This window comes from Grampus griseus (genome assembly GCF_964374135.1).
Source record: "Grampus griseus genome assembly, chromosome: 2".
NCBI lineage: Eukaryota > Metazoa > Chordata > Mammalia > Artiodactyla > Delphinidae > Grampus > Grampus griseus.
In genome coordinates, this window is record NC_139018.1 from 86,848,027 (window position 1) to 86,867,153 (window position 19,127).

Here is a 19,127-nt window from a genome sequence, read left to right on the forward strand (position 1 = left end):
CAGTGCTGGGATTTTCCAAGGTGAGTCAAAAAGTTAGAACCAGTGAAATGATCTATTGTATCACTTTGCCAATATTTTCTCTTTGCTTATCAAAGGTACATCTAGTCTGAAAAGCAGAGAGGAGAATCAGAGGAAGAATACGGCCTGGGTTCCCAACAGCTTTCTAGCTCCTGGCTCCAGCCCATTCTGCAATCCACTTGAATTTCCACCCTTGATTCTATAACAACCCTCTTATAATAAATTCTTTTTGCTAATAGGGTAGCAAAAAATGAGATGGCTGGGCTCAAGTCCTGGCTCCAGCATATACTAGCAGTATGTCCTGGGCAGTTTCTAAACCTGTGGCACAGTGTTCTTTTCTGTAAAAAGGAGAAATACTAGTATAGAGTTGTCATGAGTATTAAATTTGATAAGGCATTTAAAGTATTTAGCACAGTGCCTGGCATTCATTCAAAAAGAGTAAGCACCCATTATGTGCCAGACACTGGTACAGAATAAACATTCACTAAATGTGACTACTATTATTATTAGACTAGCTCAATATGAATTCTTTTATTTGAAACTAAGGAGTCCTAATTAATACAGAAATTGTCACCAAGAAGTAGTGTCTTGAGTGAAAGACCTTTAGAACAAGTATGGAGCTAGCTGAATCAAGCAGAGAGGGGAACAATGAGGACTCCCTCAACCCAGAAGGGGAAATTCTTGGCACTCCACATGATGATGGAGCAATCAGGTTAAGCAATCCTGTGGCTGCCAAGGATTCAGGCTATCTGCCAACTGAGGATGAAGTGCTTAGGATTTATAGCAAAGATATCAGCCTTATTCAATACAAGCAAGTTACTGCTTATACTATGGTAAGGTTCAACAAAAGCAAGACAAGTTCCAATCCTCAGATGAGCAAATGGAAAGAGAGAAAACCAGAGCCAACAAACTGAAATTACGGGGGTCCAGAGCACGATATTAATCATGTGTGTTGCTAAAGTGAAATGGATTCGATTGGTGGGGTGATTGGAATGCTCTGTGATCTGGCAATTGGAATGGAGATACTTGCAAGGAGCCAAAGCAGTTGAGAAATCTGAAGCATCCTCAACCTCCCAAATCAACCACAGGGCACTTTCTGTCTGACTAGAACAGAGGCCTCCCTTTGTAAAGTGCAATTGTTTTTCTCCCTTTTTGGTTTGCCTTTTGTAACTTAAATATAGATATATATTGCTCACTAAGGATCCAAGCAGTCCCCAGATCTCTTGCAGTTAGGTGGGGTCAGGTGATTAGTTCTGGCTAATGGATAGTGAATGACGAAAGAATTTAAGAGCTAGTGAATGATTGCTCCAGCAATCTCTTCCCTGTTGAGGTAACCTAGAAACCACACACTGAGATGGCAGCGTCATAAGGCCAACTAGCCTAAAGCTCCAGATTATCACACAGCATTTAGAGTAAATTCTCATTTTTGAGTTCTGTTGTAGATTCCTCCGCTCACTAAAATTTATTTGTGACCCCAAAATCAATACCTATGGCATTTTCACAATCCTTCACAGACATCTGCAGAGTGGTAAAAAATTTGAGTCGACTGATGTGTACATTCCCAGCTGAGTTCAAACAAGGCAATACTCCTCTACAGCCATACCACCCTGAATGTGCCCGATCTCATCTCGGAAGCTAAGCATGGTCGGGCCTGGTTAGTGCATGGATGGGAAACAAGGCAATACTCCACCTTCTTCTCATACTGTAAATCAGTGTCCTTTTCATGATCTATTTAGTGCCACAATTTTAGCATTTTAGTGCTTTTTGTTGGTGATTTCACCGTTTAAAATGGTCCCCCAGCTTAGTGCTGAAGTGCTTTCTAGTGTTCCTAAGCACAGGAAGGCTGTGATGCACCTTACAGAGAAAACGTGTGTTTGATAAACTTTATTCAAGCATGAGTTATAGTGTTGTTGACAGAGGTCAATGCTAATGAATCAACAATATATATTAAATAAGGTGTCCTTAAACAGAAACACCTTACATAAAACACCATACATAAAAAAAAAGTTATGTATCCATCCATTGATATTTGACAGTGTGAGCGATAACTGAAGATCAAAGGGGGAAACCATGTTCCAAAATAAAAGCTTAATACAAACCATATGTGAAAAAATTCAATTGTATCACAATATCTAAATCCTAACTTCACTTCCAAAATGCTCCTGAGGAAGCTTCATACTTACCTGGCATAGAGCCTGAATCTCTTCCTTGACTTGAGAAGACTGGTAAAAGTTATAGCAGGGTTATTAGGTTAGGGCAAGGATAAAAAAGGAAGCTGGAGGAGTAATGGATTCATTGCCAGTGAGGCTTGATCCTCAGACCTTAAAATGTTTTTATTTAGTCAGAAAAAAGTTTGGTTTTGTTTTTAAGCAGATGTTATCACACAGCTCTGGGCTGCTGGAAAGATAATTTTGGGAAAAAAACAGAGGGAGGTAAAATCACTGTCTTCATGGAAGTTATTTATTACTTGGGGATCTTATGGGGAGCTAGTTAGAACTGGCAGGGATCTCTGTCTTGTTCATTCATTGACATATCCAAACACCTATAACAGTGTCTGGAACATAGGAACATAGGAAAAATGCAAATTTGTTGAATAAATTCCATTCCAATAGAATTGAAACCAGATCATTTTCGTTAAGGAAGGAGTTAAAGAATGAGGCAGCATGCACAGGCCATTCATTTGAGAAGGTTAACTACAGAAAGCAGGAAGGGATCAGTCATCACATAGCTATAAAGCAGTGCTTTTTGAAACTTTAATGTGCATATGTAACACCTGATTCAACAGGCCCTGAGGATGGGACCTGAGATTCTGCACTTCTAACAAGTCAGGTGAAGCCAATTCTGCTGGTCCTCAGACCACACTTTGAGCAAAGCCACTCAATGATATTGCTCGATGAGCATTCACTTTGTGGATAGCACATGTAAGATTTATTAAATACTTCCTTATTCTGTTTTATTATATTTATTGTATTCTGATTGCTGGGTTCAATGGATGCTCCAATCCAGATCTTGCTGGACCATTCCTTTCTTGAAATTCTAGGGACATTACTCTAGAATGATTATCCTCCTGTCTCTTCAGTTCTTCCCTCTCAGGCTTTCTTCTGGCTCCTCCTCCTCCTATCCCTTAAGTGGTCCTGCTTCCCAGGTTTCTCTCTCCAGTCCTCAATTCTTCTATTTGTACTTAATGGAAATTCTTTGTTATCTCTAATTCTATTTGATTCCTTTGGGGTTTCTAGGTATACAATTGTGTCTAAAAATAGTATTTGTAGTTCTTCTTTCCAAGTATTTATTTCTTATTATAAGATTTTAATACAACATTATATATTGACATTTATTTTTAAAATATTTTTGTTTTGTCCCACATTTTATGGGGAATGACTAAAATGCTTTTCCTTGAAACATAATGTTGGTTATTGGTTTCAAATAATCTTTTACTTTATTTTAAAAATTGAGATCTAATTCACATAAAATTTACCATTTTAAAGAACACCATTCAGTGTTTCATGTATTCTTCATACATGTGTATGTTCATATATGTTAAGCACTCAATAAATGATAGAATTTTTAATAATAAACATGTCTAAAGACTTGAGTCATCCAACAATGGAACATGATGCCCTCTAGATAATAAGTCAACAGTAACTAGAAACATTAAAACATTGGATAATCCCCTTTCGGTGATGTTCTATATAAAAGGTGTTCCTACTCTGACAGGAGATAGACTGACTCTAAAAAATCTGTGGGACATACTGATTTGCCCCACCCCCTACAGAACAGAATCAATGCCCTCAGAAAAGGCAAGGAAATGGAATAAAGGGATGCTCTTTTGGCTCAGAAACAGATGAAAATGATGTTTGATTGAAGTTAACGGTGCCCAGGAGAAGCAATGTTCTTAGAGTAGCAAGGGAAACAACAGTTCTCAATTAGTTACACTCACAGCTCCTGGGGTCTCCTTACCCCCAACCCCCAGGGTCCTGTACCCACCAGTGAGGGAGAAGGTGAAATTAGGACTCTAGCAGGAAGTAGATGCTATAGAAAAGGTGGGGGCTATAGTGACAAAGCCAAAGAAAGAGTGAGATTCAGGAGCTGTGGAAAGGGTAGAAAGCCAAGGACCATGGGCCTCACTGGCATCTGAACTAACTTTCACCTGATTTGATATCTTTCAGTATCCCCTATGTCTCAGAGACAGACCATTGTACAATTATCAGCAGGATTTATTAGACATTTATACTTTGAATTCTCCATTTCCAACACTTCCCTTCATTAATTTTTGCCAAAGATAGCGAAGCCATCCGCTGTCAGCTTTACTTGTCTTCAAAATTCATCAGTGCCTGCACTGTAAAGAAACAGACTGTGAAGCTGGAGAGGTAAGAATGTTCAGAACATACAAATGTTTGGTGAAGACCCTGTTTTTCTGGGTTCTAGGTTTCCACTCAAAGTTTTACTAATCTTGGGGCTTCCCTGGTGGTGCAGTAGTTGAGAGTCTGCCTGCCGATGCAAGGGACACGGGTTCGTGCCCCGGTCTGGGAAGATCCCACATGCTGCGGAGCGGCTGGGCCCGTGAGCCATGGCCGCTGAGCCTGCGCGTCCGGAGCCTGTGCTCCGCAACGGGAGAGGCAAAAAAAAAAAAAAAAAAAAGTTTTACTAATCTTTACCCTAAATTAAGCCATATGAGTCTGTCCTCTTTGCCACAGATGAATTAATCAGGATTAAGGAAGCCATCTTGCTACCTTCGCCGTCCTTTCACCCTGTTCTCCCCAGAACAAATGGGGAGGCAGAGCTGAGGACAGTTGGAAAGAGCAGGATAACAATGCAATATTTGAAGTAGGCAAAGCCTGTCTGACATCCTGCTCTAAATTCCATGTTCCAATGTTATAAATTCCTCTTATTGCTCTCCTATGCCCACCACACACACATTCCTCTTCCCCCATTGATATTTTCACTTGGGGTTGACTTCAGCTAGGTATTAGGAGGATAACACTAATCCACATTAAATTGTTAAAAAAAAATTGCCCCTAACTTTTGTAATTTTAGAGGGAAAATTCATTGATCCAAATTAATCTCTAGGTGGTGAAATCTCAAATGAGAAATTTAGGGAAAATAATTTTGAGCAGGTAGTTCTCAGCTTAAATCAAACTTTACTATTTTTTTTAAAAGAATTTTTTAAAATTTATTTATTTATTTTATTTTTGGCTGTGTTGAGTCTTCATTGCTGCACAAAGTCTTTCGCTAGTTGCGGCGAGCGGGGGCTACTCTTCGTTGTGGTGCGCGGGCTTCTCATTGTGGTGGTTTCTCTTGTTGCAGAGCACGGGCTCTAGGTGGGCAGGCTTCAGTAGTTGTGGCACACGGTCTCAGTAGTTGTGGCTCGTGGGCTCTAAAGCACAGGCTCAGTAGTTGTGGCACACGGGCTTAGTTCCTCTGCAGCATGTGGGATTTTCTTGGAAGAGGGCTCGAACCCATGTCCCCTGCATTGGCAGGCAGATTCTTAACCTCTGCACCACCACGAAGTTCCAACTTCACTATTTTTTTTAAACATTTATTTATTTATTTGGCTGTGTCGGGTCTTAGTTGCGGCACACAGGATCTTCGTTGAGGCGCGCGGGCTTCTCTAGCTGTGGCACGCGTGCTCAGTAGTTGCGGTGCATGGGCTTAGTTGCCCCATGGCATGTGGAATATTAGCTCCCCGACCGGGGATCAAACCTGCGTCCCCTGCATTGGAAGGCGGTTTCTTAACCACTGGATCACCAGGGAAGTTCTAAACTTTACCATTTGATCACATATTTTCTCTGCATAGGCTTGACTCTAGAAGGGACTGAAAGGAAGAGGAATCTGTAATTCATAAACCTCTTGAGGACAGTGGGCACTTGTGGGCTTTCTGCTGACTGTCTAATCCCCATAGCTATTGAACTTGAGCCTGAGGCCCTTACTGTTGAGGTCTGAAAGGTGACCTTCAAAGAGAAGAAACATGTACAAAAGGGGACAGGCTGGGGCTTCCCTGGTGGCAGTGGCTGAGAGTCTGCCTGCCGAGGCAGGGGACACGGGTTCGTGCCCCGGTCCAGGAGGATCCCACATGCCGCGGAGCAGCTGGGCCCATGAGCCATGGCCGCTGAGCCTGTGCGTCCCGAGCCTGTGCTCCGCAACGGGATAGGCCACAACAGTGAGAGGCCCATGTACCGCAAAAAAAAAACCCAAAAAACAATAAAAGGGGGGGCAGGCTGCCCAAATAGAGTGAGAGCTCACCTTATCCTAATTTCCAGCAGCTGGAACTGGATACTCTTCTCTTTTGAAATAAGCTCTCAGACCTAACAGGATTTAGGTGTCCCCTACCAGAGAAGCAGGGTTGCCAGGTCCTCACTAGGTTAGAAAAAATCTGGACATATGCCCAGAATGTGACATACTAAACCGTGAATTTGCCTTTTTTAGGTGTGAGGTGGAAATTCAGAGGCTGAGGTGCCAAAATAGCAAACACCCTTCTTCTCCCCAGTTATATATGCTACTCCAATGGACTTAACTCCTGGTCTCCATGGCTGCCCTAAATCCATACCTGCAAACTCTTGCAACCGCTTACGCTCCTCTAGGTTATACTGCAGCTTTTCTAGCAACTCAAAATATCGGAAGAGTGAATCCCTAGGCCAAACAACACGTTCATCCTGATCCATATCCATTAGCCCAGGCAGATTCTGGTGCACATGAGTCTCCCAGTCCAACTGACCTGGAGGGAGAAATGCTTCTCAAGAACATATCTAGATTCTTGGAAGTTGGATAAAAGCTGATAAACTCTATGGGGGCAGGCGAGGAGAGAGCAGGGATGAAAGAGGATATAGGAAGGAGAGAGAGAAAAGTATGTATCACCAAGACACCACTTCTACAATAAACAAAGAGAGCCACAACCATACTTTTCCAAAGTGCGGCAGAAGCACAGGGGAAATGAAGAAGCGTGAAGAAAGTAACCAAGGCCAGAAAATCGGACTGGTGGAGAAAATCGGGAAATGTGCATAGTGGGAGAGCTCCTATTAAGAATGGGATGTCTCATGGAGAAGAGGAGTCTGAATTCAACTGGGAGAAACCCTCGGCTTACCAATACGGTCATAATATCTGGAGCCAGAAGAAGAGGAACAGTAGGAAGATGAAGATGAGGAGGAAGAGGAAGATGCAGACTTCTTCACTTTTGACAAGGACTTCTTTGTTTTTGACTTAGATGCTCTTGAACTCTCTTTAGTGGCACTGTATTTGGACTCTTCCAAAGATTCCCCTTGTTGATTGGCATCTCTGTAAGTAAAAGGCAAAATTTTATTGCTTCAAATACTTTTACACAATATGGCTGGTTCTTTCGTTATTCTGATTCTGGCCCTGGCCTAAAGCTAGGAGTTAAGGCAATGAAGGCCAAACTGCTCCCAAAATCTAAGTTTAAGCACATCCAACCTAAATTATCCCGTGTCATGTACCCCTATTAGTGCCCCTCACCACATAACGTCTGTGCTCAATCTTACTCGGGCTTCCACGTTCCACACTCCACCTTATTTTGCAAAGTTTTAGCCCCCCACCCCTTGGCCCTATGTCTATTACACCACAACTATAGCCTCTGCCCCCTCGATTCCATCTCTTAATATTAGAGGGAACTTGGGCTCAGCTCTTTATATCTTCTCCATCTACCGTTGCTCCTTTGGTGATCTCATCTGCTGAGTTCAAATGCCTACCAGATGCAAATTTAAGCCTCTTGTCCAGACTTCACTCCTTAATCCAGACTTGTATATACAACTTTTACTCACTTAGCACCACTTGAATGTCTAAGGACATCTCAAATTCAATCAAAACTGAACTCTTTGCCCACCAAACCTCTTCCACCCACAGCCCTCCCCATCTCAGCTAATCAACCCTTCCAGTTGCTTGGGTCAGAACTTTCATCCTTAATTCTTCTCTCATACTCCACATCCAATCCATCAAGAAAGCCTGTTGAGGGCTTCCCTGGTGGCACAGTGGTTAAGAATCCGCCTGCCAATGCAAGGGACACGGGTTCGAGACCTGGCCCGGGAAGATCTCACATGCCGTGGAGCAACTAAGCTCATGCGCCACAACTACGGAGCCTGAGCTCTAGAGCCTGCAAGCCACAACTACTGAGCCCACGTGCCACAACTACTGAAGCCTGTGCGCCTAGAGCCCGTGCTCTGCAACAAGAGAAGCCATGACAATGAGAAGCCCGCACACCGCAGCGAAGAGTAGCTCCGGATCACCCCAACTAGAGAAGACCCGCGCACAGCAACGGAGACCCAACACAGCCAAAAATAAAAAATAAAATAAAATAAATAAATAATTTTTAAAAAAAAGAAAGCCTGTTGACTCTACCTTCAAAATATCTTTTCTCTCAGAGTGGTACCACTGGTACCACTCTGGTCTGAGCCATCAACGCCTCTTGCCTGTATAGCAGCATAGCCTCCTAACTCATCTCTCTGCTTCTTATTTTATTCTTCCCTCAGTTTATCATCAACACAGCAAGCAGACTAATTTTTCTTAAATGTAAGTCACTGCATGTCACTGCTCCGCTATGTTCCCCATTTCACCCGAAATCAAAGCCTAAGTCCTCACAGTGGTCCCCACAGCCCTACAGGATCAGGTCCCCATTACCTCTCTGACCTCATCTCCTATAATTCTCCCCCCCTACTTACTCTGCTTCAGTCACAGTAGCTTCCTTGCTATTTCTCAAACACACCAGGCATGCTTCTGTTTTAGGACCTTTGTACTAGCTGTTCCCTCTGCCTATAATACTCTTCCCATAGATATCCACATAGTAATCCCCTGACTTCCTCCAAGTCTTTGCTCAAATGTTACCTTTTCAGAGGCCACCCTGACTATCTTGTTTAAAATTACAATCCAGGGACCCACTGTCAGAGGCCACCCTGACTACCTTGTTTAAAATTACAACCCAGGGACCCACTGTCCCTGGTGGCACAGTGGTTAAGAATCTGCCTGCTAATGCAGGGGACACGGGTTCGAACCCTGGTCTGGGAAGATCCCACATGCTGCAGAGCAACTAGGCCCATGAGCCACAACTACTGAGCCTGCGCGTTTGGAGCCTGTGCTCCGCAACAAGAGAGGCCACGATAGTGAGTGGCCCCCGCTTGCCACAACTAGATAAAGCCCTCGCACAGAAATGAAGACCCAACACAGCCAAAAATAAATAAATAAAAGCCAAGCATTTGAAGCCCCTAAAAAAAAAAAAGTACAACCCATATGCAACCCCCCTCTTATACTCCAATCCCCCTTAACCTATTCTACTTTTTACTTTTTTATAATGCTTATCCTATTTTTAAATTTGTTTTTTATTGAAGTATAGTTGAGTTACAATGTTGTGTTAATTTCTGCTTATAGCAAAGTGACTCAGTTATACACACATATATACATTCTTTTTATATTCAAGGCTTATATTTTAATGTGCTAATTTTCTTATTAATATGATTATTGTTTGCTGTCCCTTTCCTCCTACTAGTAATATAAGCTCCATGAGAACAGGCATTATTATTTATTTTGTTCACTGATATACTCTGAGCAACTAATAAGCATTCAATAATTATTTGTTGATGGATTTCTTATTTCTCCTTCTGCTCTCTTGTCCACTGCTGAACACTCAGTGTCTTGAATAACATGTTTCACGGAAGGTACTTTTATTAGTTTCCTGTGGCTGCTGTAGGAAATTACCACAAACTTGGTAGCTTAAAACAACAGAAATTTATTCTCTCACAATTTTGGAAGCCGGAAGTCTGAAATCAATGTGTCAACAGGGCCATACTCCCTTTGGAATCTCAAAGGGAGAAGGTTCCTTGCTTCTTGTTGCTTCTGGCAGTTGCCTTGCATCCACTGGCTTCCTTTGGCTTGTGGTTGCATCACTCCAATCTCTATCTCTGTCTTGACATCGTCTCCTATTCTCTATGTCTATGTCTTCTCTCCTGTCTCTTAAATCCAGAGACCCTTGTCACTGGATTTATGGCCCACCTGGATAATCCAGAATGATCACATCTCAAGATCCTAAATTTAACTGCATCTGCAAAGACCCTTTTTCTAAATAAGGTCATGTTCACAGGTTCTGGGAATTAGAACATGGACATATCTTTTTTGAGGCCACCATTCAACCCACTACAATAAATAGTTATTGAATGAATGAATTCTCTCTCAAAGCCAATCTTCACCTTTGGTTTCCTACCCTTTCCTCCTTCATGTGTGTCCATCCCACTTCACATATACACTCCTAACCTGGCATCCATTTTGCTAACGCTTGACCTCTGTGCCTCGGGGATTAGGTTTTGTCTCCTGCAAAGCAAAAAACACAAAAGAGTGAAGAGAGTTACACTGAAGCAGGAGTGTAGTAAGGAAAAAAGAATTCTGATCATCAAGTGAGGAGAATAAGTTGTAGTAAAGGAGTGAAAAAGAGTGGGGAAGCCCTGACAGTGGATAAAGAATCAGGCAGTATTTTAGAGCTGGGGAATTCTAACTCTGAGGCAAATCTGTCACAAAGGGGAAAATGGCACTGCGGCCAAGGAGCGGAAACAGAGAATGAGATCAGGGCACCCTCATGAACTAAAGCTGGGTTTGAAAATGGGGAAGCAGACCTCTGGATAATCTGACGCTTGAATATGTCGGCTTTGTGCTGAACCTCCAGGTGTGTCATCTCCTCGTTCAGCTCATTTCTGATATTCTGGAAGTTAGTAACTGCCCCAAAGGGCCATTAGGAGTTGGGAGATGGTGGTGACTAGACATGGGGAGAGGGCTTGGGTGGGGAGAAACCAAGTGAAATATCCATTCCAGGCCCTGCACCTTCCTGTTACATCAGGTTCTCTCTCTCCGTAATTCACCAATCCTAGCTTTCGCTCTAATTTCTTCCCAAACACCCCTCTCACCAAGTTTCACCTCTTCTATGCTTACCCATCATGGCTACTATGATGTTTCGAAAGATAATGGAACCAAGTAACAACCAGAGGATGACATAGATGCTGCTGAAGGTACGGCTGACTTCAGGCACCTTCCAGGTATCCTGAAGCAGTGCATACCAATGATCCATAGTAAAGAGAATGAACACTGTCACTACGGAATTCAGCAGGTCCCTAAAGAAAAAGGAGGTGTGTGTATAGACAGAGAGAGCTAATTCTCTAAGAAACACTATCATTCTTACTCTCAAAGCAACATAAGAGCATTTCTTTGTAGTTTGCTCTGACTTTAGCCCCTTTTCTACCATACTCAATTTTTTACCTAATCTTTCTTCGGTTTGAGATTGTTTTATTAGGTTTTCCTTTATCATGAATAATCTATGAATAGCTCTCACCATTCCATCAGTGCCTGGGGCACAGTAGGTGTTTAATACATAGGTATTAACTGAATGTTTAAAAATTGAATCACCAATTACACATCATTTTTTTCTAAGTTCATTCTCCACTGTTCTATGGACTTCGCCTAACGGAAAGTCACATACAAATTTAGCAAACATCGTGCCTACTTAGTTTGCTGGCATGAACTGACAGTCAAGTAAATGGATGGATATGTGACACAAACATGTGACTCCAAATAATGAATGATAATGAATATATCACAAAAGGTCTCAGGAAGATATCTAAATTTTCCTTCTTATCCCTCAATATACATATTACTGAAAACATCAGAGCCTGAACAGAATGAATTCTAGGACTTCCCCAAGTCAATACTCTTACAAAACTACCTGTTAGTCTAAGATAGAGACCTGAGAGGTGCTGACAAGATTGGATTCCAATTCACAAATAACACTGTCTCCTCGAAATCCAAATTGACTTTCCACTAGTAATCAGTGTCCTCTAGACAAAAAGCTTATCAGGATTTTACTTTTGAAAGAATTTAAGTATGTGCATGTGTAATCTCTACATTTAAGAGACTGGGGTAAAACCAGTGACCATGTTTGAGGTCACAGTAACATTTACTGATCACTTACAATGTGTGAAATGCTGTGCTAAATGCTTAAATGAATTACCTCATTTATCCCTACACTCTTATGAAGTAGTACTACTTTTAATCCCATTTTTCAAAAGAGGTAACTGAGACAGAAACCAGGGCTTAACCCATGGAGTATACTGCTATTTAAAGGTGAGGGTAAGTTTGAATTTGCAAAACCCAAAGCAAACCAGGAGTACCTGACCTATCCTCAAAATTGGAGCTAATACCTCTCACTATTCCTCTGCTTTCTCTTTACCTCTCCTTACTGTGTTCTATTCCCGTTTCTTACAATATATTATACTTTTTGTATTACTGTACTTTGGACTAGCTTCCCAGTCTCATGCCCAAACTCTCTCCCCCAACCCAGGCTTCCCCCAGTCCTGCCTACGAGAAGAACATGTGATACTCCAGGTCCTGGCGAGTTGAACGGGTGTAATTCTCGAAGAAGTAGACACCAGCCACGGCAAAAATGTAGAAGAAGATGAGCAGCAACATCAAGAGGAAGGTCATGCTCTAGAGGCCATGACCTTGAGTCAGAGTTGGGCCAGACTAGGCTGATCTCCACCTACAGCATAGTCAGACCCACCCTGGAAATCCCCCACCAAACCCTCACTTCTAGCCTGAGCCCAGTCATCTCTAGAACACAGCAGCCTGTCCCTAGCCCTTTCTCATCAACAACATTTCACAGGGTCTTTCATTGCCTTCTTTCATCCACCCAGACTGTTTCATGTTAAACCCCCATGTTTATCCACCTTGCCCACTTGATACAGCTGCAGCAGTCAAATCACCTTGAGGGCCCTGACCAGGGCCAAAATAATGACTCGAACTTGACGGAATCGTGCAAAGAGTTTAAGAGACCTTAGCACCCGGCAGATCCTCAGCAACTGGAGCCATACGGAATGGCTTGTTACCCCTACCAGCACCACAACCTCAGGAATCAGGGACTGTAGGAAACACACAGATCATGAGTAAAATATACCCCAAAGCACCCACGCACAGTTGCCCCTTCTTTATCTTTATCTTTATCATTGTCATAGTTCCTTGGTCATTATCCTTTGAAAAGCATTCTCTGGGGACTGTTTCCTATTCAGCCTTTCTATAAGAAATTACTTAAACCCTGCATTTCAACTTGCTCAGACATTAAAAGGGGATAAATACAGTGCTTAACTCATTGGGTTGTTGTGGAGCTCAAATTTTAAGAAATGCATGAAAAAAAGGACAGTTTCTGACATTTAGGAAGTGGTTAGTAACTGGTAGATGTTATTGCTGGGGTTAATGTTGTGATCAGATTCTTCCTTGCTCCTAATACCAACAACTCCTACCATGCCTGACTTTTAGAGAAGAAAAAAATCAAAATAAGGAGGTTAGGTACATTTCTATTTGTTTCTTCCTGTGCTCTAAGTATCTTAACTTTTCTTGTCTTTGATTCACATAGGCACATTTCTCAGGATATCTATCCTTACCAATATGGTGACAACAAAGTCAAAGACATTCCAGGCATTCTTCCAGAAGAGGAAAAAGCTGGATAGCCACATAAGAAGGATCTCCAAGATGAAAACAAGCAAGATGAACCAAGCTGCCACCTCCAGAGTCAGCTTCAGTGGCCACAGTTGGGTATTTGAGGATTCGAGCAATTCTGTGAGAATAGAGCAAAGGATGAGTAAAGGGTAAAGAAGCAGGAAGCTGAATGATAGAGAATGATCAGCAACTGTTAAAAACCACAGTTGTGCCCACTGCTATGCCATTTTTCTTTTGAGTTTCTCTTCTTAATGCCGTTGTTGCTTCAGCCTGTGAAATTCAGGGGAGGACAGAATCGAACATGAAAAATAGCTACAACTCATCTCCTGCTGGTACTGGTACGTGTTAACAGCTGCAAGTTACTGCCTTCTCACTCTGGGGTCAGAGAGCCACCAAGGGATTGCTCTCTTAATGACCACCAACCCTGTCTGTTCTGTTACCCTGGTACCAAACTTCATGAAGAAGCAACAGGCCTTGAGAAAAGAACGCAAATGTAGGGCCATGATATGGAAAGTGTTTTATAACATATCTAGGAACAAGAAGCCAGATTCATGGGGCATATTAGGTTATAATAAGAAATTACTTGGTTCTTTGTTACTTTTAAAGCTTCTCCTTTCTACTCTGCCTAAAATTGATTTTATGCTGCAAAGCAAATTGAATCCTATACTTTCTCTCTAGAACCTAATTATTTGCTGACCTCAATTCCTTAATTCATTTGCTTTCATCTTTCAACCCTCTTCACCTCTTGTATACATTTAATAGATGTATATCATGCTGTAAAAAAAAGCACTGAGATCAAAATAGGTTTAAAAGCTAAATAAAATTTTCTCTTTGAAACAGAACAATCTGAGAGCCTCCAAATGCACTATGACTGATATGCCTGGCAGTTAATAGAGACAAGAGAATACTCAATCACCCTGAACAACACAAATGGCTGTGTAGATTTTGACACTTACAGTTTTAAATTGTTATTGCTTTTAGCAATGTTTTGGCTAATTACATTAACGAAGTAAGGAACACTGATGTTGAAATACAACTTAATGAAGAGCAAAAGAATAATTCTGCAAGTTTATCTCAAGACAATCTTCATCAGATTCTATAAATTGCATTCATCTGATAGAAAATTTTATATAGCACATCAAGATATCTCTAGAACCTCAAAAATCAGTGTTTAAATTATAATAATGTTGTACTCAGTTTTTTGCTGGAAATAAGAACTATTCACACTCACAATGTGTTATTTTCAGAGAAGGGCTTGCAAATGAGCCAAATCTTTTTTCTTTTCTTACCTTCTCACCATTTAGAAACAAAATATGAAAATTATAAAAATAAGCCCATTGATGTTTAAAGTGCAAAGCAGAATTACCAATATCATTGTGGAAGAAGATTTTTTTTCTACTTTTTTATGCCCAAATACATAATTAAATTTGCACCTACACTTTAACATATAACATGTATTTAACATACAATACACAATGTTGTAAACCTAAAACTAATATACGTTATATCTAAACTTTTTAAAAGAAACAGAAAATTTAGAAATATAATACATAGGGAATTGGTTCGGGTCCAGGGTCCAGTGGTTCGGACTCGGTGCTTTCACTGCCATGGGCCCAGGTTCAATCCCTGGTCAGGCAACTAAGATCCTGCAAGCCACTTGACACAGACAAAAACCCCATAAATTAAATGTATTTGATCCCCAAACCGAACTTAATATATAATGTCACTTAAAAATTCATTTGTAGACAAATTATATATTTTCTTTAAAAAAAGCATGATCACTTATAAAATGGCAAAAGTAAAAATTTGCTTACATTTTATTATTAAAATTATATAATAATAAACACTAAAATATAATATTTAGCAACATGTTAGTCTAAATTATCATTTTTACTTCAACTTGCTTCTCCATATCACAGAAAAAATGTGATAAAATAAAATGATTAAAATTACTATGGAGGTTTTCAAGGTTATATATGTTTTTCTGGGAAACAAAATTGTAAGATGAAAAAGATTGGGGAGCTTTGATCTAGAGCACTGTTTGTTCCTTATCTGTAACAGCATTCTTTATGATCTGGAAAATTGCTTTTTAAAAGTCTAAACAAAGTCTTAATGTTTACCACACGAATTAGTCTATTCAAAGAAATCTGTTAGTCACAAATTATTTTCCTTTGCAAAATCCCTCCTGCCTTTCTACCATGAGAATGTACTTAATAAGATACAATTTTCATGAGCTTGCCAGGTGATTCCCATTCAGGCAATCCACCTATCCTCTGGCACAGTGATCATGTTTCATATTCAGCTGTTTCACCAAAAAGAATGGTTAGTGCTATTCTATTTTGATTTGTCTGTTAGATTCAGGGAATCCCATATATTTACTGCTATTTACTTTATTCCAAGGCTGAAATCTGTATCTCTAATCCCACAGGGCAAATACTTGCCAATTATCATTAACAACAAGAAATAGGAAATGTGGGTGACTTAATTTAAAACCCTCATCACTGTGCGGAGGAAATAAAACAGTTCAAAGCATATAGTATACCGCAGTTGGTCAATGACACCAAATACTGTTGTGTATTTAAATGCCTTTGACCTGATTCCATTAAAAGACTATTTTTTTTAATTTACTTTTTATTTTTATTATTTATTTTTTGGCTGTGTTGGGTCTTTGTTGCTGCGCGGGCTTTCTCTAGTTGCGGTGAGTGGGGGCTACTCTTTGTTGTGGTGCACGGGCTTCTCTTAGGGCTCTAGAGCGCAGGCTCAGTCGTTGCGGTACACAGGTTTAGTTGCTCCGTGGCATGTGGGATCTTCCCGGACCAGGGTTTGAACCCATGTCTCCTGCACTGGCAGGTGGATTTTTAACCACTGCGCCACCAGGGAAGTCCAAAAGCTATTTTTAAAGTGGGAAACTTCCCCAAAATAGTGAGGATGAAACAAGGAAGTGAGTACTTCTACTGTCCTTTCTGAGCAGTTTGAGATGATAATCAAATGAGGTCATTGATTCTCCAAACATTCTTTTGCTTTTTTTTTTTTTTTTTTTTTTTTTTTTGGTACGCGGGCCTCTCACTGCTGTGGCCTCTCCCGTTGCGGAGCACAGGCTCCGGACGCGCAGGCCCAGCGGCCATGGCTCACGGGCCCAGCCACTCCGCGGCACGTGGGATCCTCCCGGACCGGGGCACAAACCCACGTCCCCTGCATCGGCAGGCGGACTCACAATCACTGCGCCACCAGGGAAGCCCCATTCTTTTGCTTTTAATACATTTCATAAAATTTATGATTGGTTTTAGTGTCATCTACTCTTCAAGTCATTTTTTGGCTCATCTAATATCTTAGTTGTAACTTTACATACATTGTGAGTTTTCTTATTTGTACTTAATCTTTCTAAACATATTTGTAAAAATGTAAATGTTGGATCACTTGCTGATAGGTACTGATATCTCTATTAGAAAAGATTCATTCAAATTATTAGACTAACACAAGAAATGCAACTGGTCTTCCCGTCTCCAATTCCTTGTGAGACTACTACACCCCACCTCTAAGTGTCTACACTACCTTCTATCTACTACACTTGAGAGCCCTTCAAATGTTTCTAGGTCTTAGCAGTTGCACAAATCCTACTCCAAGAGACTTAATATAATTGTTCCTATCACAATTCAAATAACATTCAAATGTGTAAAATGATCAACTTAAAAGGAAAAATGACTCCCACCGTTTCATTCAGCATGAGTTCTCACCTATTTCAACCATCAGTACAATTGTATTCAGAAAGATGAGGAAGATGATAAAGTTTCTGAAGAGAGGACCTGTTTTCTCTTAAGAAAACATAGAGTGGAGTTCTTTTTGGTTTAGGCAGGTGACATAATTAGGGCAAGAACAGAAGCGGTGAGAATGAGAAGAAAATGGAGTTTGGGAAGGGAAAAATAAGTCAATAGGCAGATGATGAGGCAAGAGAGACCGTAAAGTCATGGGATAAAAATGAGTGGCATGAAAGGATACACTCAAGGACCCATCCAGCCCACAAGGAAAGCGGTGGACTCTGGCTGCAGCGCACTCGAAGGGTGCTCATCAGTCTCTGGGCATGTGTAATCCGTTCTACATGACGAGGCTTTATGGAGAAGCGCACAAGCTGGTGTTGATCTCCCAACATAAGTTTCTTCTGACAGGAAGGATCTACACCAAACATTTAAAAAAAGGGACAGTGGATAAATATAAAAAGAAGTCTTTGCGAGTATCAGGAGCAGGTAGGATTGGGGGCAGGAACACTGGTTACATAATGGGCCCCCTAGTGCAGGGGCTTACCTTGCTGCTCCTTCACACAACAACTAATACTATTTTGGAGTACGAGCTCACCTATTGCTTATGACCAACACTGTCCATGCCCAGAATAAAGGCTGCAGGTTCAACCCTCAAAGTTTTAAGTGTCTTTGGTAGAAATTTCCAAGTCAGCCAGGGCTAATAGTTACCCTAGGCCTAAAAGTGAACGGCATGGGTTCCATCTCCTGGATCCAGAGTTTTATTTATAAAGCCTTTGATTTATCAAGTTTGGTGTAACTTCCAAACTAGCAACCAAACCAATCTCCCCTGAAATTTCTACCCTTAAAATTGCCTCTCTGCTTCCTACTCTTTGGAGGGTGTGGATGGGAGTCTTAAATTCATCCTAGTGAAGAAACAGGCTGCTGACCAAGTATCTCTCGAATAGTGTGCCGTGGCACAGCTTGGCTCAAGCCGTGCAGATGCTGAAGGAGAGAGAAAGTATCAATGAGTCGGGAACGAATGGCATCAGCCCGGGGCAGTTGCATGTGTCCTACTGGGTGATAAGTGGCCATGCCTGTTAAGAAAATAAAAGAATCGAGTGTCATTTCATTTTTGGAGTTGCACCAAGCCTTAGAGGTTCTCTTCCCTTCCTCCCAACCTCTTTGCCCTTAAGAAGACAAACATTGTACCCAGACTCAAGGCTTTTTGAAACAGATGAGACAGGAGTCATTACAGAGAATCTGCGTAGTTGACTAAGTGGACAGACACCTTCACCTGTGTGACAGCATTTCTAGTTAAAAGCAGCAGCCACAAAGAGCAGGAATCCCGGGGTTGGACAAAGAGGAATTCAGGCACCACCTGGATCTGAGGGTATCAGGTAATGCGATGAGGTGGGTCAGTGGGAGGGCTTAGGAGTGCCGCCAAAAGAAAGACCGAGTTAAGAGGAACTGGACAAAATGCAACAGCCTGACATTTTGAAAATGTGTCCCGTCCCAAGTGTGTCCACTCCAACGCGCTCCCTCGGGTGCCAGCTCCCTCTCTCAATTCCCACTTCTGGGCCTCACCTTTGCCCAGGCTCTCTTCCGCCCACTCAGCCCTGACTTCACTCCTCCGCCTCCGGCTCTGACGCCTCCTGAGCTCGGCTCTCCCCACGCGGGTCGAGCTCAGGGTCGGCTCCCAGCGCCGCAAGTCCTGCTCCGCCAGCCCGCCCGCTCCTGGGTTCCGGCTCGCCCCGGGCCCACCCCCAGCACCAGGCCCGGGCGCCAGCACCCTCCCGGCCTCACTCGCCCCGGCGCCCGTCGCCTCCGCCCAGGCCCGCTCTCCGGCCACTCGGCCGTTACCAGCTGGTCCCGCCCGCCCGACGCAGGCGCCGCACAGCCAATCGGCGG

General features: G+C 42.0%; 1 protein-coding gene across 1 annotated transcript; it reads right to left on the bottom strand.

Annotated features, from left to right (window-relative positions):
- Positions 1-4,087: 4,087 nt before the first annotated feature.
- On the bottom strand, positions 4,088-19,049 carry CATSPER2 (cation channel sperm associated 2). The gene is made up of 13 exons (XM_082647704.1): positions 18,804-19,049; positions 18,167-18,313; positions 17,482-17,655; positions 17,220-17,288; positions 13,431-13,603; positions 12,756-12,911; positions 12,356-12,480; positions 10,933-11,111; positions 10,620-10,719; positions 10,264-10,320; positions 7,097-7,287; positions 6,563-6,730; positions 4,088-4,354 (listed from the first exon to the last, which is right to left on the bottom strand). Exons 2-13 carry the CDS (start codon positions 18,309-18,311, stop codon positions 4,323-4,325), a joined length of 1,569 nt encoding a protein of 522 aa, XP_082503830.1. The 5' UTR covers positions 18,312-18,313; positions 18,804-19,049; the 3' UTR covers positions 4,088-4,322.
- Between the last annotated feature and the right edge of the window lie 78 nt (positions 19,050-19,127).

Bases quoted from the DNA above. Each gene is read 5' to 3' on its own strand.
- CATSPER2 (XM_082647704.1), bottom strand. From the start codon at position 18,311: ATGGCCACTTATCACCCAGTAGGACACATGCAACTGCCCCGGGCTGAT. The intron at 17,289-17,481 runs GTATCCTTTCAT...AAGAGAAAACAG, and splicing joins GGCTGGATGGGTCCTTGAGT to GTCCTCTCTTCAGAAACTTT. The intron at 7,288-10,263 runs GTTAGGAGTGTA...TTTTACTTACAG, and splicing joins GTTAGCAAAATGGATGCCAG to AGATGCCAATCAACAAGGGG.